Below are 22,860 nucleotides of genomic sequence, written 5' to 3' on the forward strand. Positions count from 1 at the left end.
CAGACACTGGTATTGGGATGATCAGGAAAGAAAGGGTTAAAACCTTGGTACCCTAGCAAAATCTGCAAATTTTTAAACGAAGTAAGGCACAGGAAGAGAGTCGACTTCAGAATTCACTGGCCAGTTTGACACTGGTTTCCTTCCTGCTTTTCTTCCAACAGATAAGGTGACACCCAACACATTTGGATATCCAACCCCAATGAATTATCTGTAATAGCTGACTGGAGAGGAAACTTTTTAAAATGGAAACTCACAATTATTCTGCTTTAAAAAAAAAATGTATTTAAAAGGCAGTGTGGGGAGAAGCACTGGTTACCTTGATTTGGACAGAACTTAAAAACTTGTTGGAAAATACAGTTCATGAACTTCTTTCCCTATACATTGCGCCAGTTAAAAATCTATTGCCTTTCAGCTCCAAACCTGCCCTTCTTTTTGTCGGCTCTATGATAATGGAGCTGGACTCAAACAGCAGCCCTCTGCCAGCTGGCACCATGTTAAGTTTTGTCAGTAGAGGGCACTGGAGGGACACTGGAGGAGGCAGGAGTTTCTCTTGCTGAGTCTGGTGGTACTCCTCTAGGCAGACTCTGGTAGTACATGTGACTTTTCCCTTAGGGAGGCAGGCCTTCATGAAGGTGGCCTTAAAGCAGAATGCCACTAGTGGTACTTCTCATAAACTGCTTCCCCAGTACCTCTTGGCAAAGCAGGAGCCACAGGCCTGGCACCTCCCATGGCGCACTTCCCCCAGCATCTCTTGAGTTCTGAGGCACAGCACTTCCCTAGGGGCAGCCTCCGCCAGCACCCCACAGAATGGTTTCCTGGTGCCATTGGCATGGCACCTCTCATAGACAGCATCCCTAGGCACTCTCTTAGGGCAGCTCTGCAGCCTCAGTGAATTTCTCCACTTCTAGTGAGCCAGGAGGTCTGGATCTCAGCCTTGCAGATATGGTCCTCTTCTATACTTGTTCCTTCCCCAGGGCTCCACCTCAGTCCTAGGCATACTGACTGCTACCTATATCTGCTATGCCTGCATACTTTAGAGTTGTTTTCACTCCTTACGAGCCAGGCTCCCATTACTTCAGTCCACCACGATAGTTAATAATTCTTTATTCTAAACCTTCCCTATTCAAATTACTCTGTGATTTCTGTCTCCTGACTGGAACCTGACATGCATGTGGAAGACTGAAATTCTAGAAGAATCTATGAAGGAGGATGAAGAACAACTGACAAAGCTATAATAAAAGGGGAAGGAGCAGTGAAAAACAAAACTCTAAAACTAAAGAAGTTGTAAAGACTGGGATTGGGAGCTTATAAATGATCTCATACCAATTTGGCAGGTACCATAGAAAGAAATTGATAAAGTGAAAGAGGCCAGACACAAAGATCACATATTGTATTATTCCATTTATATGAAATGTTCAGAAAAGGCAAATCTATAGAGACAGAAAGATGAGCAGTGAACTGTGGCTTGGGGTAGAAAGGGAAATTAAAAAAAAAATTTTAGTGTTTATTTTTGAGAGAGAGAGAGAGAGAGACAGACAGAGCATGAGTGGGGAAGGGGCAGAGAGAGAGGAAGACACACAATCGGAAGCAGGCTCCAGGCTCTGAGCTGTCAGCATAGAATCCAACGTGGAGCTCGAACTCAGGAACTGTGAGATCATGACCTGAGCTGAATTTGAACGCTTAACCAACTGAGCCACCCAGGCACCCCATAGGAAGGGAAATTAACTGTAAATGGGCACAAGGAATCTTACTGGGATAATAAAAATGTTCTAAAACTAGATTATGGTGATGGTTCCACAAGTCGATAAATTTGCTAAAAATTATTCATCTATTTCCTTCAGAAACATTTCTGTTCCATATGGTCTACTCAATGAATCAGGATCTAAGAAATGTGATTATATCAAGTAGAGTATTACAATATGCAGAGTATTCATGATAGATGATGTCCATAATAGGATGCTTAAGCACTTAAATTTTCCCAAGGGTGTTATGGATTTTAATCTGATAGTATACTCAGAGGCTCTTCAACAGCATATATCACTTAAGATGATCAAAAAGAAACACATCTGTAAACCTCTGGATGTAATCAGGAAGATTGCTAATGAGAAGTATAATGACACTTTTTAAAAAGAATTTCATACCATTAATAAACCAGAAGCAGAGGAAAAGCAACAGAAAGCAAAAAGGAAATGTAGTGTAAAGAAAGATGAATTATAAATTATACTTTCATAAATAAGAATCTGTGTGTAGAAATAAGGTAAAACAAGCCACTTCTTTTGAAAGAGGCTTGTTCTGATTGCTTTCCCTTCAACTCCCATAATGTGCTGGGATTATAGGGCACAAGAAAAAGTATAGTCTTTTAGTTGAAAAATATTTCATGTATATAAAATATATAAATGTATTTTTAAAAAGTATAAAAATGTATTTTAAAAGCTTTAAAGCTCCCAAAATAGTGGAAGAAAAGATGCCAGGAAGACCAAATAAAAGTACGCCTTATGGTTAAAGCAGACTGAATATGCTCTGACAGAGAAATGGCTGACAGTCAATAAATGTACCTGCAAAAGGACTGTGGTTGTAAACACGTAAGAGACCAGTTAAAAAGTGATAGGATAATTACGTGTCAAGCAAGGGAAGACTATATTAGAATAAATTACAACAGTTCAGGAAAAGAGAAAAAGAAAACTAAATACTTTCCTTTCTCCAAATCTTTATCTGATCTTACCTAATTATTTCACATTCTAGTGGCTGATTACATTGACAGTTAAAATGAACTATTTAGGGGCGCCTGGGTGACTCAGTCAGTTGAGTGTCGGACTCTTGATTTCAGCTCAGGTGATGATCTCAAGGTGCTTGGGATTGAGCCTAGCATTGGGGTCTGCACTGAACAGCACGGAGCCTCCTTGGGACTGTCTCTCTCTCTTCTCTGTCCCTCCCCTGCTTGTGCTCACAATTATGCATGCATGAGCTCTCTCTCTCTCTCAAAATAAATAAACATTATAAAAATTTAGAAAAAAAATAAAGTGTTTAATGAATCCTGAGTTTTGCTGTTGTGTGTTTTAAAACCACTTTGAGTAGAAAACTGCTACTTTCAGTTAACCGCACCTACAGAAAGCCTACTTGCTTGAATCACAAAGCAATTACTAAGGCCAGACATTTATAGCAGTAAATCCTAATTATATACAAAGTACCAAGAAGGGATCACTTTCTGAAAATGGCTCTGCAAATTCAAAACTCTAAAGACATATTATGCTTTCACATTATTGTCGGACTTTTGCTGTCTGAATGTGTGGCAGTAGCTTAGCTGTTGGTTTGAACTAAAATTTCTTCACCTGACCGTTGCTTTCTAAACTGCCTACTACCTCCATCAGCCACAATGACCACTTAGTCTATAAATGTCACTGTAGGGAGGGATCAGCAAGGACAATCTCAGTGAGGAGGACTGTTGGAGGTCCTATGAAGAAGAAGAAAATGAATATTTGAATTACTCCTAGCTGGCTCAAGTCTGGTTTTTCCCAGCTAGTTCTCCAAACCTTATAGACAGGTGTCACAAGATAAAGAATGTACAAAAGGTGATGCAAACATTCACACACATGCATGTATGAGCACACCCGTACTTCCAACACAAGCTACCTGAAAACATCGATGCCATTGACACTGAGAGTCCGTTCTTTGACATGTGAGTCAGGTTAGATCCTTCGCTACCATCTGTGATAATGATTATAAAAGGGGGCCCTTTAGTATTCAGACAGGAAGTAAATCAATAAGAATGACAGTTCTATACCACATGTTCCTGGAATCAGGACTTGACTTGGCTCCAAAAGGTAAAACTGCTTTTAGGAAGTTACATCCACAGGAAGGTGCTCAGTATTGCTTGGGAGATAGTTATTGCTATTTCCCCAAACCGGCCTGGTCTTAAAGACCTCCTAAGGTAGTGTTCTCAACCAGAGGAGATTTTCTACCCTTGTAGGTAAATTGGGTAGAGGCTGATGATGATGCTAAACATTCTACAATGCACTGGACAGTCTCTTACAACAAAGAACTATCTGGCCTAGAGGCTGAGAAACCCTACCCCGAGGTCTTTTCCTTTAGGGATTTCCATCCTGAACTGATTAGAGTTAGCTGACTAAACAACTCCTCTGGGGCCAAAAAGGCAACAACAGTTTCCAACAGGAGTGCACTTCATGCCACTCCCAAGCAGGCTATTTCAAATTTGGCTCCTTCCAGACTGAACAGCTTCCTCTGGCCCCTTGCTTTGCTGCAAGGAACAGACTTCGTGGTCATGTGGACTGCTCCACACCTAGTGAAGCAGTGTTGTGAATTTACCTTAATATTACCCTCATGAAATTCTAACTGCTGATTCCAAGAGAAAGGGCAGAACACTTTTATTGTCTTCTAATTTGGAGATCAAGCCAATCACAGACTGTGGTATATGAAAAACAATATATAATTGGTCTCTGCCTAGTTTTCAGCACAGAGCTCCTAAAACCTTTATAATTTCCAGAGTGATAGGAATGTCTTTGTTATTCATAATGAGCTCCTTTCCATTATATCTGAGTTTATGCTAATGAGGTGACTCTTGAGGAATATCCAGGTAATTTCAGGATGGAGCTGGCTGCCAGAGGAAAAACCAACCACCAGATCAAAGGATTAGAATTTTTAGCTCCATCCCCAAACTCCCAAAAAGGGAGAGGGGGTGCAGATTGAGCTCAATCATCAATGGCTGCTTTAAGCACTCGTGCATACCTATGTAATGAAACCTTGATAAAGTGTTTTCACTTGTGATGATAAGCTACCTAGTTGGTGAATATGTTGATGTACTGGGAGTATAGCACACCCTGACCACATGGACAAAGAGATTCTTGTGCTCAGAAAACTTTGGGGCGTTGCACTAAGTACCTCTTCATGTGACCATTTATTTGTACCCTTTATAATAAAAAGTAATCTTAAGTCTAGTGTTTTCATGAGTTCTGTAAGTCATTTTAGCAAATTATGGAACCTGAGTTGGGGAGGTGTCTTAGGAACCCCTGAATTTGTAGTTGGCTATGGAGAAGAGTAGGTAACATGGTGACCCCATTTGTGGTTGGCATATGAAGTGGGAGTGTCCTGTGGGACTGAGACCTTACCCTGTGGAGTCTATCCTAACTCCAGGAGTTAATGTCAGAATTGAATTGTCAGGATACTCAGTTGGTATCAGAGAATTGGAGAAATGTTGGAAAACCACATACAAACAAACCAAAAAAAAAAAAAAAAAAAAATGGAGTTTTAAGTGGCTATTATTGTCATGAAAAGAAATCAGACATATTAAAGAGAACACAGAAGGAAGACTTCCTAGACACCTGGAAAAATATGTATAAAAATTGTATTTCTGAATGGGGAAGAAATCCAGCTACCACCAAGTTTCAATTACTACTGGAGGTCTGCGCAGGTGAAAAGTGAATTACATCAATTCTCTAGATTGATATAAACAGATCTATAAAACATGTACTCATCACCATCTTACCATGGAGAATTATAGAGTCAATTCAGCTCCATAAGGAAATAACTCTTAGTTTCACCCATGGGTGAAAACTTGTGACAATGAACTGCTTTTTGGTTTGTTTGTTTGTTTGTTTGTGGCACTGATGGGAACTTGAAGAAATCTATGATTTGCAGGAATGGATTAATCCATTAGTCATGAGTTAACATGATTTAATACAACTGCCTTCCCAGATTAGAACCCCTCCTGTTCTCTATGCATGTGCTTACAACAACAATAACAACAACAAGGGTCAGTGATTCTGCTAAGCAAGTTAGCACTGGTAGGACAGAAAAAGCTCTACTTTGTAAACTTGATTTTTGTTTCCCTTTTTTTCCCCCCAATGACTCTTTCTCTTAGGATTATAACAAAGTTCCTTTTAAACATTTTGAAACAATTGTGATTGTGTTATGGAACGTAAGAGAATAAGATTCTAATTTCATGCAAGTATAGGTCAGCCCTAGGCTCTTACCAGGAGGAATCAGAGTGAAAATCCAAGAGAAAGGTGCAATTGAGGAGACCCATCAAGGTGACTTCAACAGCCAGGCCCCTCTACCTGAAGCACTTCTTTTTCTGCTTAAATTTTACTAAAGGAGTTTTGTTTTTAGCAAGAGAGGCTTCCTCTCACAGTTACTAACAACATTCCATAATGTACCATTATGAAGATTGTCAATACTTAAGGAAAGCTTCTCAGTCTACGACTTCAAATTCAAAGAGTCAGGCAATGAAAGTTGCTTGAAATAAAGTGTCACTTCTTACCTTGGATTTCAAATTCGTCAACCTCATCAGCAGAGCCAGAGTCAGAGAATTGCGTTGAATCACGTGAACTAAACTGGGAGCTGTTAGAAGTGACCTGAAAGCCTGCTATGTTTTAAAAAGAAAAAAAAGGTAATAAACAGGACAGAAAGTGGTCTCCCATCCTAGGGTCACAATGAAAGGGACCTGGTGTGACTTCAACAGAGAAGTGAATAGAACCTTGGCTGGGAGTGATGCTGGGGAAATGGAAACTAGCTCTTCTTGTTGATTATTCCCCATTTTATTCATGACATTTTGAAAGTTTCAGGTAAACAGAAGGTACTACTATCTGGGAAGTGACTCTGGGACCAGCAGTCGTTGTTCTCATATCAGAAACCTATTTTTTGGAAGATATTTCTGAGGTAGGAAATAGATAAACTCCAGGACTCTGGGTCTGGCAGGAAAAAAATTACAACATAAAAATTCTTTCTGACAGCAGAGGAACCCTTAGCTGGGTTATAACATTTGAAAGTGAGACAAAAAAGGAAGCCCACAAGGTACCAAGTCTTATCCTAACTCCCTGCAGAAGTGGAACTGAGGAGTTCACAGCCTCACTCACTTCCGTGCTCAGTCTCCTGATACCCAGGGAGCAGGTTCTTGGTGCGGATCTGCTGGCGACGAAGGCGGATCTTCTGCTTCAGTTCCTGGATCTCTCTATCGCTGTCTTCTTCCTCCTCTTCCTCTTCTTCCAGGCACTGGCTCATCATGTTGCACTTCATTAGCTCAATGGCAGCAATCAAGGACTCTGAGATGCTGAAATGGGCATTCTCCTAGGGAAAGGAGAGCACCAAAGATGTTGATTAGCAAGGGGCTAGATACGTTGAACACCTCACGGATTGTAACGCTGACAAGTAGAGCTTCCTTTTTTATTATCTTTTTAACGTTTATTTATTTTTGAGAGATGGCGAGCAGGGGAGAGGCAAAGAGACAGGAAGACAGAGGATCTGAAGCAGGCTCTGTGCTGACAGCAGAGCCCGACGTGGGGCTTGAACTCATGAACCACGAGATCATGACCTGAGCCAAAGTCAGACACTTAACTAACTGAGTCACCCAGGAGCCCCTGGAAAGGAGAGCTTCTAAGACATGTGCTGCTTTTATTCAAAATACTCAGGGGAAATGAACACTTCCACTATAAGGAAAGCTGATGGCCAAAAAAACTGTTCTACATTCTCTTTGCTCTCAAACCTGTCATGCCTGGCCCTCCTGTCCTACTTTACATAAAAATGATAGAGAAAAAGTCCAGAATTTAATATCAAGGTCTTTCCTAAGCCACATCCCTGTATACAAAACATTAAGGTAAACATAAATCTCAAGATAAAGTGCTTTTAAGCTACAAAATGTCACAGGGACATTATTTATTATATATCTGAGCCTTAGAACAAAATATGGAAGTTGATTCTGGAAACAATTTTTAACCTAAGCTTCCAGGGTCAGGGAAACAATAATCATGTGTCTAAAAAGTACTTCTCTGCCCAAGGTAGCTTCTAAGAGAAAATCAGTAACAGTTTTGGACTCAGTGAGGAGCATATACTCCCTGAAAAGTTCTCCAGAGATGGAAAGTGTTGAGCTTATCTTTAGCTTGAACTTGTCTTTACTGTGGTCTTTGCTCATGTTACTACTATGTACCCAAACCTCATTAGAAGAAATGGCTCTGTGGGCCCTCAGTCCAGATCTCCCAACTCATGAGCTCTTCAGTAGCCTCTTAGATCCCTTACCTTTTCCAGGTCTGCACAGCTTCCAAAGTCTTGTTCAGACAGATAGCTGATGAGGGACTGTCCTTCTGATGGTCTTCGGAACATGCCCTCCCCTGAGCACAGGTATTGACCACCCTCTGTGGGAAAATGGAATGTGGATGTGAAAAGCTCCAATTTAGAAAGCGAATCTGTAACAGACAAGCTTCTTTGAGAAGTCTGATGATTTTACCACTAAAGATGCGCCCAAGTTTTCCCAGGTTAACAGGTTGGAAAGAAGAGGTCTACCTTCTAAAGGAATTTCTCTGAATCTCAGAATCCCAGACCACTAAGCCTCTTGGTTAAAGAATAGTAGAATAAGAGAAGAGAGCCCAGAGACAATCCTTTTACCATCAAAATTTAAAGAAGAGATACTTGCCCTCCTACCCTACAAAAAACCCTAAAAACCTGTGCTGAGAATCAGACAAGGAAACAAATAGATAAGCTCCTCCTGTGGAGCTTATCTTCTCATAATTCAGCCCCGACACTCACAGGCCTCCTTTCAAGGTCCCTCTCTCACCCACTCAGAGAGCCATTCCATTTGGATCAACAGACCTTCATGGTGATAACACCCACGGCATACGAGAGGGTGGGACCCCTAAGTCAGAAAGGAGCAAGAAAAATGGTGGGGCAGTGTGATTTCTAGCACGGGGGCTGGAAATGATGATAGGAAGGGTGAGACTGTATGGTGTGTACCCTCCCCAGAGCCGACATGAGCTAGACAGCTCAGACCTTAGCAGGCACAAGGGGAGAGCAGAGAAAAGACACAGCTGCAGCCCTGGCCTTCCTAGTGCTCACTTACCATACTCCATGTACAGAGAGCTGGGTGTGCTGACTTCACTGCTTTGGCCAGAGTAGGGCAAGGGACCTCTCAACTTCGACTTATCATTGCAGGATTCTAGTGTCAGTGACCACCAGGGAGTAAAAACACACATACGAGGTGAGCAACAGATACATTCCCAACTTCGGAGTTTCAGTATTTAACTGCTCCCATTCCCAATGCCCTCCCAAACAGGAGAGAGATGGCGCAGCAACAGGGAACGGTCCAAGAATGCAGGAACACATGGAGGAAGGGAGATGGGGAGTCAATATCTTCTAAGAGGGAAAGAGAAAACATAACCCAAGATGCAGCAACACAAAGGTGGAAAGAATCAAATCAAAGTAGACTCATGAATTCAGTTCTTTGTTCTTCCATCTTCTTACCAAATGTTCTAGGAATATTGGCCAATTTCCATCCTCTTGACAAAAACCAATGTAGATAACAGTCCTCACATGGTAAAACAAAGATAAGCACACTGAAACTTCTCTGAAACCTTGACACTGGGCTCTTAAACAATCTCAGGATGGTCACACTAGGGAAATACTAGGATATGGCCTCTCTTGAACCTGAAATGAACTTGAAAGTTGTCACACCTACAAATTTAATTCACTTCTCAATTAGCTGAAAAACAAAATAAAATCCAGCAACGTCCTTCAAGGAGGCATCGAGACAATGCTAGAGAAGCCAAGGACAATGGCCCTGTATCCAAAGGGATCAGCCACAGGGCTATAGGCCCAGCCTTATTGGAGAAGAAAAGGAAAGGTTTAAAGAGAAGCCTGGCAAAGTAGGAAGCGGCTGGCTGGGTAGAAGTTTTTAAGGAACGATGAGAGTGGGGAGTAGAGAAATAGTAGTAGGCAGGGCTCGTAGGAAATGAGAAACTGATATTCTCCCAAGGAAAACACAAAATTCCCACTGCTACAGAAGGAAGGGCAGGCAGAAAAGCAGGTGGATGCCTGAGAAATGAGCAGGATGCTCTGGGAGAGTGAATGACTGAGCCGCAGCCAACCATTTCCCCCCACAGAGGGTGCCAACTTGTCAGCTGCTCCTCTCATTAAAAAAAATGCTACTCTGGGGCGCCTGGGTGGCGCAGTCGGTTAAGCATCCGACTTCAGCCAGGTCACGATCTCGCGGTCCGTGAGTTCGAGCCCCGCGTCAGGCTCTGGGCTGATGGCTCGGAGCCTGGAGCCTGTTTCCGATTCTGTGTCTCCCTCTCTCTCTGCCCCTCCCCCATTCATGCTCTGTCTCTCTCTGTCCCAAAAATAAATTAAAAAAAAAAAAATGCTACTCTGTGGTAAGAGATAACTGCGTTTTCCTTGGGTCTCAAAGATTTCTACTGGTCCCTGCAGTGAGCTCTCCTCCTCACTACTGATCTAAAGACAAACCAGCAGTCACCATGATGCCTTGGTTAAGAAACTATGACTCGGATGGGACCTCCTTTAAGGTCCCCAGTCAAATTAAGTGCACAACACAAACTCCAACACCAGCGCGCTATTCCTTTACAACATGTGCAGGCCGTCCAGCCTTTGCTTACTGAGCTCACCGCTTCCTGATGCTGCCCATTCAAATGAACAACTCTTGGGGCGCCTGGGTGGCGCAGTCGGTTAAGCGTCCGACTTCAGCCAGGTCACGATCTCGCGGTCCGTGAGTTCGAGCCCCGCGTCAGGCTCCGGGCTGACGGCTCGGAGCCTGGAGCCTGTTTCCGATTCTGTGTCTCCCTCTCTCTCTGCCCCTCCCCCGTTCATGCTCTGTCTCTCTCTGTCCCAAAAATAAATAAAAACCGTTGAAAAAAAAAAAAATTTAAAAAAAAAAAAAAAAAAACAAATGAACAACTCTTAATTCTTAGATTTCCTCACACTCACTTGAAATCTGTCTTCTTACAATTTCTCGTCTCCTTAAAAATAACAGTGCTCTTCTAAATGGTGGTACTGTCAACTTCCTCCTCTTTAACCTTCTCTTTTCCAAGCTTACATACTCAGTGGCTCCCTCCATTAGCAGGAGGCCACCATTTTCAGTCCTCCCTCACCACTCTGTCTGGCAAACACACTCTACTGTTAATATCTCCATAAACCCAGAATTTAACACAATATTCATCTTCAACATCACCATGAAAACCAAAGTCACTAGAAAAAAAAACCTGTAAAATGGCTGGAATGGTGGTGGGTGGGACTTACAGAGGAAGGAAAATAGGTGAAAGAAAAAGGAAATGGGACTCTGGGAGAGGCAAAAAGCATGCATCCACATCCAAGACCACAGAAGGGGGGAAAAAGACATTCTGGTGTTAATTCAAGGAAAATAAAGTAATCCACAGTAAGTACTCAGTTATAAGAAAAATTCTGTCACTGATTCATCATGATGCCTTGGACAAAGAGCGGGCTTCAGTTTCACCTTTGGGCTTCAGTTTCACCTTCAGGATTGATAAATTTTGACTCCACCTCCCAGAAGCTATTGGGAGACTAAATGAGGCATCTGGAAGTCATGGGCAATAAACATATTATGCAAAATATCGGTGCCATTTTAGAGACGGGTCCAAGAATCACAGCAGGACTGGCCAGACTAGCCAGACTTGATTTGACACCAGAATGAAAAAGGAGGTTCTGAACTAAGCAAGATGGTCACAGAGGAGGAGGAGGTGGCAGACAGAAAGGAGGACTGGCTCCCAAACCTGCAATGGGATCTTCAACTATAATGGTGATATTCCTGGGGCCTCCTGTACGTAGACAGACAGGTGCAGAGGAAGAGTCCAAAGAGAGGAAATGAGAACAGAGAGAGTGAGAAAAAGAGTGTCCTTTTATCTAGCGGAGGTAGGGACCTAACTCCCAAGAGGGAACCCTGGTGCTGAAGTACTCAGCTACTGAACCATAGTAGCTGACTCATACAAGAATCTACACACGACCCCCTCTCCCTCAGACCCTTTTGCTTAGGTTTTCTCTGCTCCCCTTTCCAATGCAGGTTACCATGGTTTCTGGAATCCACACGGATTCAAGAATGGGGGCAGGGAAGCATCCCATGCTCAAAGACCAGTGGCCTGGAGTACAGTAGACAGCAGGCCAGCAGCAGGAGATGTGAAGCGAGGCGCTAACCCTAATACTCTTCACATCTAAGAAAGCTTGTGGGAAGACAGGCTTTGATTTGGAATTTTTTTTTCCTGAAGCGTTCCAATAAGTAGAACCGCATCTTGAGTAGAAAATGGAAAAAAAAGTTTGTCACTCAGAAGTTTTGGATGAGGGCCTCAGCTCTCACCTTTCTAGAAATTACAAAGAGAAATCAATGGCAGCTCCAGTTGCTAAAGGAAATCTTCCTCTTTTGCTTTTTCAAAATTTTCTATATTTTATTTTTATATTTTATTTCTGGGGTTTTCCTACCCAGAACTGGCTTTGAGCACAGAGATCCATCTTATACTTGCTGTTATGGAGACTCTCCTACAAATGAAACCCAACCAAAGCCTGCCAGACACTAACAACCCATGACAGAAGATGGCAGGGAGATGGCAAAAGCAGTGAGCCCCACCTCTCTCGAGCCAAGGCTGCGCTCTGCTTAGCAGCTGCTATTTGTGTGAGGGAGGGCCCAATGGCCAGGGCCCCTCAACTGATGGCCTTCCAACCTGAATTAGTGATGCAACGGCCAGCCCCACCTACTTGTTTCCTAGATCACATCATCCCACACTCACTATATCCCTAGTTTTAATGAGGAAACCCAAATATCACTTAGCCTCTCTCATACTAGTATGACCCCTAACCAAACTTCTCAAGAATCACAGAAAATGGAGGAATTTAATGGGATTATTTTTAAAGCTCATTAGTAATTCCCCTCTGCCAGAGAGAAACATTAAAAACTCAAACTGTAACAAGCCACACTATCCTCTGATGCTAAGGGACTGGTGAAAGAATTCAGGAAAACATTTACTAGTTAGCAACGTATAAAGGAACAAATATAAATATTCTCTGATTTCTTGGGTATTCATATAACATAAACTTCTCTCTTTCGTTATAAGCAGGATACCCATCATGTCATCAGAAACATAAGTCACTAACTAGGGACTGGTGACTATCATTACCTGGGGCTCCTCTGGAGGCAATGTTGGTATCCGAATGGGAGCGAGTATGGCTCTTCTTTGTTCCACTGGTAACAGTGAACGTCTGCCCCTCTGAGAAGCTGGACCTGCGAAGGACGCCGGACAGCTGGCTCTGCCCACCTCCCTCCTGCTCGCCTAGGGAAGAAGCAGCAGAGTCTGGCTTCTGCGAGCTGCTGGAGGAGAACAAGTTGGAGCTGCTGCTCTCAGCATTGCTGCTGTGACTCTGACAGCTGGCGGTCCGGCCTCGGGGGTCCAGGTTGCCGATGGCTAAGTACTCGGGCCCCTCACTGGCATCACTTGGGGAATTATTCTGGCTGCTGACCCAGGATGCTTCTAGGGGGCTGGTCAGTGTGCTAGAGCTCATCTCATTTGGAGTTGAGGGGGAATCCCTGGCTAACGTAGAGGCTGGAAGCAGTGAGGCCTGGCTAGGTTGATCCTGTGCTGGTGAGACGTGCTCTCTGCTTTCCTGAGGTTTCCGGGGAGGGCCAGAGAGTGAAAAGGAAGTCGATCTTCTTTCTAGGATATAAAAAGGGAAGAAAAAGGTGAGCTGGAAATCTTTGGTACACATGAAAGGCTTCTCTACAACTAAGGACCTACCTCCCTATCATTACTGGGTGCCCAGTACCACCTGAGAAAAGGTTCGTCATGTGAGGTAAGCAAAACTTTTTTTTTTTAATTTTATTTTTTATTTTTTAAAATTTACATCCAAATTAGTTAGCATATAGTGCAACAATGATTTCAGGAGTAGATTCCTTAGTGCCCCTTACCCATTTAGCCCATCCCCCCTCCCACAACCCCTCCAGTAACCCTCAGTTTCTTCTCCATATTTATGAGTCTCTTCTGTTAACAAAACTTATCTAGAAGGAAGTAAACCAGGTAAGGTAAGATAAGAGCATGCGCTCTTGATACAGTAGCTTCATTGTTTATTGGTGTTCATTCCTCATCTGTAAAATGGGCAATAATAACAACACCTACTGCATAGGACTATTTTGAGGATCAAATGAAATAATATATATAAATATAACAGAGCCTGGCACACAGTTGGTGCTCAGTAAGTGTTAGCTATTATTATTGAAATGTCTTCTTGGCAACGTGGATTAGAAATCCAGGGGAATCTAAAAACATCTCTTTCCTCTGTTACTTTAATGATTCCATTGAATTATCTTAGACTGGTCGCTATATAACTTTTTAAGATGTCCTTTATCAAGACATGAAATATGACCAACTGCACCAAGCCAAAGCTCTAGCTACACCTTTCCTGTTTGCACCCACAAAATCCTCTACTTGCTTCGGGGCTTGGCATACATGTCATGATTACCCTTCCTGCCCCCATACCTGAGCTGTGGCTGGGTACGGACTGGTGGAGGCTGGAGAAGGACCCGAAGTAGGAATGCTGAGCATAGCTGGTTGGAGGAGTGTACGTGGAACCAGGCAGAGCTGTCAGGCTCTGGCTCTTTGTTACCAGCAGCGGGCTCTCATGCTTTCTGGCAAACTACAAAAAAAAACCACATGTTGGAGTCCAGGACAGAGGCCCTCAGAGAAGGAGCACTCAGCACTATAGTAATGCTGGTGGAAGCTGACCTTTGGCCACAGGCCTGAACTGCGGCCATATCTACAGGCATGGCATACCACTCTATTGCTCTATTACAGCATACAATTTTGAAAACCTAGAAGTCCTGCCATACACCACAGCTTCTGAAACTGGAGTCCTAGATGGGACACCCGGAGGGCTTTATCTTAGTAGCAGCATAACAAAATTCTTAAGACTATGCACATAGAGTCAGAAATCAGACATATCAGGGTTCATATCATATAAACTTTGAGCAAGTGACTTATCTACTCTGTCCCTCAGATGGTCTCCTTTATAAAATGAGATTAATGCCTACCTTACAGAGCTGTGAGAATTAAATGAGATGGTGCATGTATGGTGCCTGGCACCAAGACTGGTACTGGTAACTAAGAATCAAAATTTAAAACCAAGAGGGCCACCTGGATAGCCTAGTCGGTTAAGCATCCAACTCTTGATTTCGTCTCCACTCATGATCTTGCAGTTCGTGGGTTCAAGCCCCTCATCAGGCTCTGTGCTGACAGTGTGGAGACTGCTTGGGATTCTCTCTCTCTCCCTCTCTCTCTGCCTCTCCCCTGCTCACACTCTGATTCTTTCTCTCTCTCTCTCTCTCTCTCTCAAAAATAAACATTTAAAAAAGCTTTTTTAAAAAAGCTTTTCTGTTAACAAAACTTATCTAGAAGGAAGTAAACCAGCTTTTTTAATAAAGCTTTTTTAAATGTTTATTTATTTTTGAGAGAGAGAGAGTGCATGTGAGCAGGGGAGGGGCAGAGAGAGAGGGAGACACAGAATCTGAAGCAGGCTCCAGGCTCTGAGTTGTCAGCACAGAGCCCGACATGGGGCTCGAACCCACAAACCGCGAGATCATGATCTGAGCCAAAGTCAGGCGCTTAACTGACTGAGCCACCCAGGCTCTCCAAACTTAAAAACTTTTTTTAATGTTTATTTATCTTTGAGAAAAAGAGAGAGACAGAGCATGATTGGGGGAGGGGCAGAAAGAGCCGGAGACACAGAATCTGAAGCAGGGTCCAGGCTCCGAGCTATCAGCACACAGCCCAACAAAAGGCTCAAACCCTTCCAACCATGAGATCATGACCTGAGCTGAAGTCAGATGCTTAACTGACTAAGCCACCCAAGCGCCCCTCAAAATATATAAATAAACTTAAAAAAAAAATAAAGAAATTTAAAACTAAGAGAGATAGGGGATCCCTCCCAAAAAGAAGTAGGGCCTATGATTCCATTCTAACTGAGGCACTGATATTAGTGATAGGGCAAGTGAATCAAAGGGTTAACAATAAACAACAAAACTATCTTTATACTTTAAGGACAAAAATGATCCTGTGTAACACCAGGTCATACTAGTTCTGACACTATAAATCCTACTCCTGATTCAAAATCATCCTCTTCCCCTCAGCTTGTCAAGCCTACCCTTCAGGACATGCTTACTCAGACTAAGGATTTTTTTTAAAGGGTTTAAAAAATAGACATCTCCCAGGGAGCCTGGGTGGCTCAGTTGGTTAAGTGTCTGACTTCAGCCAGAGTAGGTCATGATCTCATGGTTCATGAGTTCAAGCCCTGTGTTGGGTTCTGCACTGACAGCTCAGAGCCTGGAGCCTGCTTCAGATTCTGTGTCTCCCTCTCTCTCTGCCCCTCCCTTGTTTGTGCTCTGTCTCTCTCTCTGTCTCAAAAATAAATAAACATCAAAAAAAAAAAAAAAAAAAGACACATCCCTCCTTAAACAGACCTAAGCTTAGACTTTTTACTTCGATAAATACTTAACAGTACCTCCCCTTCTTCTTGAAGTATTTTTTTTTTCCTAATGAAAGACTTTTAGTTCACAACTGCCTAAGCAAAGAAGCAGTTTGCTACAGAGAGTTGTACCATGATGAGGTCCAGGGGCCCAGCACAGACAGTGATAACTCCTTGCCCCCTTACCATAGATGCATCAATTTGAGCCAGGAGGCGGGGGTTGTTCTGTTCCACTGCTTCCAGGCATTGGAGCATGGCCGTGACGTGGGCGTTGCTTAGCAGGAAAGCAGTATCTGAGGAGAGAAGAGCTACTGCTGTGATGGAGCCCAACAGGGAGAACTTTAGCTTCCCTGTACAGCCTGGGAGGGGCTCAGGGAAGGAAGGAGACAAAGGGTAAAAATGACCTGAGGAGAATCATACCACTACAAAGAGAAGGAGAATCAGCGACAAAGTATAGTAACTACTACACTACTACAAATGGGCTAAGTAACATGCTGTATAATAGAGAGGATACAACAAGAGGCTTCAAAGTCATAAAGTCCCAGATTTGAATCCTGGCTCTAGGTGACTTTGGCCAAGTCACCTAATCTCCTCGGGCTCTGCTTCTCTGATTGGAAAACAGAGGTATTAATACCCAGGTCTTGGGGCTATTGGGAAGATCAGATGTATAAAAAGTATGTAACGGTGATTGGCACATAGGAAACTCTCCGTAAATGGGGGTTATTCTTATTGGTTTGTGTATATGGAGGTAGGGGAATACCTTAGCATAAAGTCTGATTGTGTTTTACGTAGGAGGTGAGAGAGAAGACTGGATGTGTGTCTCTGTTGAGAATCTCTATTGGCACCAAGTGAAAGTATGAGGCTCTGGGGTGAGAGTCAGTCTGTAAAGGAAGAGTAAAGTGGAAGAGATGAAGAAGTATATGCAACAATCCTGGCTAAGTGACCTCCACCTACCTGTGTAGAATTTTCTGATATATTGTCTATCCCCAAGCAGAGGTCGGAGCTGGGCTGAGAGACAGTGGCACTGCAAGCTATGCTGCAGCCACAACTTTGCAACAGCATGCTCACTCACACCTTCGGTGCTGCTCTGGCCATTCTCATGCAAGCTGATGAACTGGAAGGCAAAGAGGCGTGAGTCAAAACATGCATCCTGGTAAAGACAGCAAGACTGAGGCCTAATGACCTGAGAACCAAATTGAGAAAGGGAAGAGGAGGCAATCAGAGATATTTTTCCTCCAGCTAGTATTTAGAGGTTACTGAAGGAGGAGCGGGAATGAAGGGATTAGTGGTTCCACTGCTGATTGGGCCACTGCAGAGGGACTAAGCAGTTAAGACCTGATATGCAGCTCCAGGAGAGGACAAAGCTGCTACATCTGTCTCTTTATGTTCTAACTCCAAAGAGACATGATCCTGTGGTACTCTGAGGAGGGATAAACTTGACCTCTTGGCTTCTTTCACAGAGTCCTCCATTTTAGGTGGCCTCTAGAAAATAATGCACAAAAACCTGGGGGAAAGGATCTGGAAAGACACCACCTAAGATTCTCCACCAAAGAGAAGCCATCTGAGTGTCTCTTTCTGGCTGTAGTCACAGCATTCTCTATTTGGAACCTCCTTCTACTTGACTATTTCTAAAAGCAAGGTCTGGGGTGCCTGGATGGCTCAGCCAGTTAAATGTCTGACTTTGGCTCAGGTCGTGATCTCACAGTTTGTGAGTTTGAGCCCCGCATCACACTCTGTGCTGACAGCTCAAAGCCTGGAGCCTGCTTCAGATTCTGTGTCTCCCTCGCTCTCTGCCCCTCCCCCGCTCATGCTCTCTCTTTTCTCTCTCAAAAATAAATACAAACATTAAAAAAATAATAATAATAAATAAACAAAAGCAAGGACTCATAGCCCAGGTTCAGTGCAAAACATGTATGGATGGCAATTTCAGGCAGCTTCCAAGAAGAAATGACTATGGCAATATATTTTAGAAAAGGAAGTTAGCTGGGGTGAGAGGGAGTGGTGGTAAGAAAAAGTGAGAAGGACAAAGAAAATCCACATAAGAAAAACCACTGGGCTCTGGCCTTTTCTTCACAAAAAGGGCCAGTCTGACATCTTGTGATTTGGTTCCCTGATCATTTAAAAACAAATTACTTCTCCTGACATCATCTCAGTGATGAACCTGCAGTAGGTGGGATATACACGAAATAAGACTGCCAGCTATTAACAGATACTGAAGATGAGTAATGGATATTGCAGGGTTCATTATGCTTTTCTCATTAATTTTGTATGTATTTGAGATTTTCCATACTGAAGAGTTAAATAAATAGATATGTACATTTGGCAGTGACTGATCTAGAGCTAGCTGTATAACTCTGGCCAAGTCACTAACCTCCATGAGCAGTTTCCCTACTTGGAAATGAAGGGTACTCTGTTGAGCTAAGAGGTCAGGAGAGTAAAGTTCTACAATAGTAGCTAAAGCTGTTGTTCAGGAACACGTTCAGCTCTATTTGACGCTGGCCTCCAGAAATCTCCATTTCTTTCCAACTGATGGCTCCTCTTCTCCTCACATAGTTATCAGCATCTCAGTCCTGCTTCCCCAACTACTTCAGGGAATCTCTTGCCATTTTCCTAGGATTTTGAACAGCTTCATTCTCGTCCTAATATGCAGATCTTTTGAAGATAACAAAACTTTTTATCTCTTCCCCAGAGTACAGAAAAAGGCCTGGAGCAATGTATTTGTAAGGTTTATTATTTTTTTTAAGTAAACAATCCTCCCCCGAGCCCTCCAGATTAGTTTTACAGGCATAGTTTCCTTTCCTCGGTTAATAGGAAACTTAACACACGCCATCTTTCTAGCCTAGGAGACTCTCCAGACAGAGCATCAAACAACAGGGCCCTGCGGTTACTTTTCACTTCTTACCTTCTCCACGTGAAGGGCTGAGTGCGGACTGAGCCATCGGATGTCCTTCACAAATTGCCAGTAGTCAGTCTGGCGGCAACACACCTCCTATGGGAACATACAAGGTGAAGAAATCTACCATTTTAGACCAATTCAGAGAGGGCGAGGGGGAGAGCATAAGCTTCCCTTACCTCAACAAAGGTTCTTAGCAACAATCAAAAGGATATATACTCATGTTCACCCTTTTTAAGGATAATTGTTAAAAACTGTTTTAACTGTTCTTTTGAACTGGGAATGCATGCATATGATAGAGAAGGTTATACAATGAAAATAATCTGATCTCTCCCTCGTCTCTCCACCACTGAAGCCCTCAAAGGTAAATCTTTTTTTTTTTTTTTTTTTTTTGGAAAGAGCTGTTAATCACTTTTTATTCAGGAGAATCCATAAATCAAAATCTATGATCATATACATCTGTGGATACTACTAACACTTCGAAGGTAAATCTTAAAATTGGTGAAGAGTTATTCGTTAAAAGTCAGAGACAGATGTCTTTAGTTCCTACTGCAAAATCAGGTAAGGAAAGACCTGCCTTTCCCATGCTTCCAAGGTCAGGGAGTCAAAGAAATGAGCAATTCTAGATAAAATAGTCTCACACTGGAGGAGGTCTGAACATGATAGCAAAATGTTTACACTAAGAAAATCTAATTCTTATTTTTGGGGAATCCTTTCTGAGATGACTGGGCACAGGTTAAAACTGAAATCTAAATAATTTAGAGATACAGAACTAGTACAAGCATTAAGAGACAGACCAACCAATGGAACAAAATAAACAGCCTAGCAAGAGTCTTTAAATCAGATCTTAATATGTGACTCAAGAATCATCTCAGGGCGCCTGGGTGCCTCAGGCGGTTGAGCTTCCTTCTGACTTCGGCTCAGGTCATGATCTCATGGTCCGTGAGTTCGAGCCCCGCATCAGGCTCTGTGCTAACACCTCAGAGCCTGCAGCCTGCTTCGGATTCTGTGTCTCCCTCTCTCTCTGACCCTCCCCCATTCATGCTCTGTCTCTCTCTGTCTCAAAAATAAATAAACATTAAAAAAAAAAAAAAGAATCATCTCAAATGTCAGTGGCTTTCTCACCTAGACTGGGAAGGTAAAAGCGAGAATTAGAAGTGTCAGGTGTCAGATGTACAGACTTTTTTGCCAACTAGAATCATGAAGACCTTTAATATTTTGGTAGCAGTGTGGCAGTGTTTCTGATCTCTGCTCTGTGGCTTAGTGGACACTGAGTGGCCAGGGTGGTCAATAGTGGAATATCAAATCCAGCATATTTCCTGGTTATGTCATATCTATGTGAATAACATCTAAACTTGGTTTCCTTTTTTTAGGCAAAACTCTAGGCTAACTCAGAAATAAAATTGGGGACAACACTACAGATCTCGTGGACATTACAAAGGAATACTATAAACAACTCTATGCTCAGTGGCATGATAACCTAGATGAAATGGATCAATTCCTTGAAAGACATGATCTGCCAAATCTCACCAAGAAGAACTAGATAATTTGAGTAGGCCTATATCTACTAAAAAAAATGGAATCACCAATTAATAATCTTCCAAAACCAGAAGCACCAGGCCTAGATGGGTTCACTGGTGAATTCTACTAAACATTTAATTATACCAATTCCTTATAATGCCTATAAGAAGATGGGAGCAGAAGAAAATACTTCCCCAAATCATTCTATAAGGCCAGAATTACCCTAATTTTCCAAAACCAGAAAAAAAAAAAATCACAAGAAAACTGTGGACCAATACCTCCCATGAACACAGTTGCAAAAGTCCTCAACAAAACATTAGCAAATCAAATCCAACACTGTATAGAAAGAATTATATACTATAACAAAGTAAGATTTATCCCAGGTATGCAAGGCTGGTTTAACATTCCAAAATCAAGACTGGAATCCATCACATCAACAGCCAAATAAGAAAAATCACATGATCACATCAATAGATGCAGAAAAAGCATTTGACAAAGTCCAACACTCATTCATAATAAAAACTCTCAGTAAACTAGGAATAGAAGGTAACTTCCTCAAATTGATAAAAGAATATCTACAAAAACCTACAGGTATCATCATACTTAATGGTGAGAAGCTCATAGCTTTCCCACTAAGATCAGAAACAAAGCAAGGATGTCCCCTCTCCCCACTACTTTTGACATCTTATTAAAGTCCTAGCTAGTGCACTAAGAAAAAAAAAAAAAAAAGGGAAATAAAAAGTATACATATTTGGAAGGAAGAAATAAAACTGTTTTTGTTCAAGATAACATGATCATCTAAGTAGAAAATTCTAAAGAATTAACCAAAAAAGTTCCTAGAACTAGTAGGTAATTATAGCAAGGTCACAGGATGCAAGGCTAATATCAAAAGTCAACCACTTTCCTATACATCAGCAATGAAAAGTGGAATTTGAAATTAAAAACATATTACCATTTACTCTAGCACTCCCCAAAATGAAATATGTACAAGATCTATACAAGGAAAACCTCAAAACACCGATGAAAAACAGCAAAGAACTAAGTAAATACAGAGATAATCCATGTTAATGGATATTAAGACTCAATACTGTCAAATGTCAGTTCTTTCCAACTAGAGCTATAGATTCAATGCAATCCAATCAAAATTCCAGCAAGTCATTTTGTGGATACCAACAGACTGATTCTAAAGTTTATATGGAGGGGGCACCTGGGTGGCTCAGCTGGTTAAGCCTCCAACTCCGGATTTCAGCTCTGGCTGTGATCTCACGAACCATGAGATCAAGCCCCATTTGGGCTTTGCAACGACAATGAGGAGCCTGCTTGGGATTCTCTCTGTCTCCCTCTCTCTCTGCCTCTCCCCCACTTGTGCTCTCTCTTTTTCACTCTCAAAATAAACACATAAGCATTAAAAAATAATAGTAAAGTTTATATGGAGAAGCAGAAGACCCAGAATAGCTAAAACAGTTTTGAAAGACAAGAGCAAAGTTTTTCTTCAAAAATGACTGACACTATCTGACTTCAAGACTTACAATAAAGGCACAGTAATTAAGGTAGTGGAGTATTGGCAAAAAAAAAAAAAAAAAAAAGACAAATAGATCAGTGAAACAGAATAGAGAGCTCAGAGACAGATGCACATAGATAGAATAAAGTAATCTTTGACGAGGGAGCAAAGGCAATACAATAGAGCAATGACAGTCTTTTCAACATGGTGCTAAAACACTGGACATTCACATGAAAAAAAAATGAATCTAGATACAGACCTCACACCTGTCACAAAACTTAAGTTAAAATGAATCATAGATATAAATGTAAAATGCAAAACTAAGTTTCCTAGAAGGTAACACAGGAGAAAACCTAGATGTCGCTGGGTATGGTGATGACGTTTTGATACAAAACCAAAAGTATGATCCATGAAACAAAGAACTGATAAGCTGGATTTCACTAAAATTAAAAACTTCTGCTCTATGACCAACAATGTCAAGAGAATGAGAAGAGAGATGACAAACTGGGAGAAAATATTTGCAATGGCCCATCTGATAAAGAAATGTTATCCAAAATATATGAAGAATTCTCGGGGCGCCTGGGTGGCGCAGTCGGTTAAGCGTCCGACTTCAGCCAGGTCACGATCTCACGGTCCGTGAGTTCGAGCCCCGCGTCGGGCTCTGGGCTGACGGCTCGGAGCCTGGAGCCTGTTTCCG

The 22,860-nt window shown here is 42.2% G+C and overlaps 1 protein-coding gene across 13 annotated transcripts in view; it reads right to left on the minus strand.

The window, feature by feature from the left end:
- RUBCN (rubicon autophagy regulator) overlaps nucleotides 1-22,860 on the minus strand; it is a 70,345-nt gene that overhangs the window by 12,075 nt on the left and 35,410 nt on the right. For 3 of the 13 annotated variants that reach the window (XM_058731039.1, XM_058731028.1, XM_058731038.1), the window contains 11 exons: nucleotides 19,151-19,237; nucleotides 17,203-17,362; nucleotides 16,435-16,541; nucleotides 14,268-14,424; nucleotides 12,915-13,448; nucleotides 11,523-11,567; nucleotides 8,843-8,938; nucleotides 8,026-8,141; nucleotides 6,870-7,080; nucleotides 6,275-6,379; nucleotides 3,631-3,705 (listed from right to left, as the gene is read on the minus strand). In XM_058731039.1, the coding sequence (XP_058587022.1) occupies nucleotides 3,631-3,705; nucleotides 6,275-6,379; nucleotides 6,870-7,080; nucleotides 8,026-8,141; nucleotides 8,843-8,938; nucleotides 11,523-11,567; nucleotides 12,915-13,448; nucleotides 14,268-14,424; nucleotides 16,435-16,541; nucleotides 17,203-17,362; nucleotides 19,151-19,237 (1,693 nt within the window). The remainder of the gene's footprint in view (nucleotides 1-3,630; nucleotides 3,706-6,274; nucleotides 6,380-6,869; nucleotides 7,081-8,025; nucleotides 8,142-8,842; nucleotides 8,939-11,522; nucleotides 11,568-12,914; nucleotides 13,449-14,267; nucleotides 14,425-16,434; nucleotides 16,542-17,202; nucleotides 17,363-19,150; nucleotides 19,238-22,860) is intronic. The other 10 variants (XM_058731031.1, XM_058731029.1, XM_058731030.1 and 7 more) reach the window with 10 other exon arrangements.

Source organism: Neofelis nebulosa, chromosome 5 (genome assembly GCF_028018385.1).
Source record: "Neofelis nebulosa isolate mNeoNeb1 chromosome 5, mNeoNeb1.pri, whole genome shotgun sequence".
Classification (NCBI taxonomy): domain Eukaryota; kingdom Metazoa; phylum Chordata; class Mammalia; order Carnivora; family Felidae; genus Neofelis; species Neofelis nebulosa.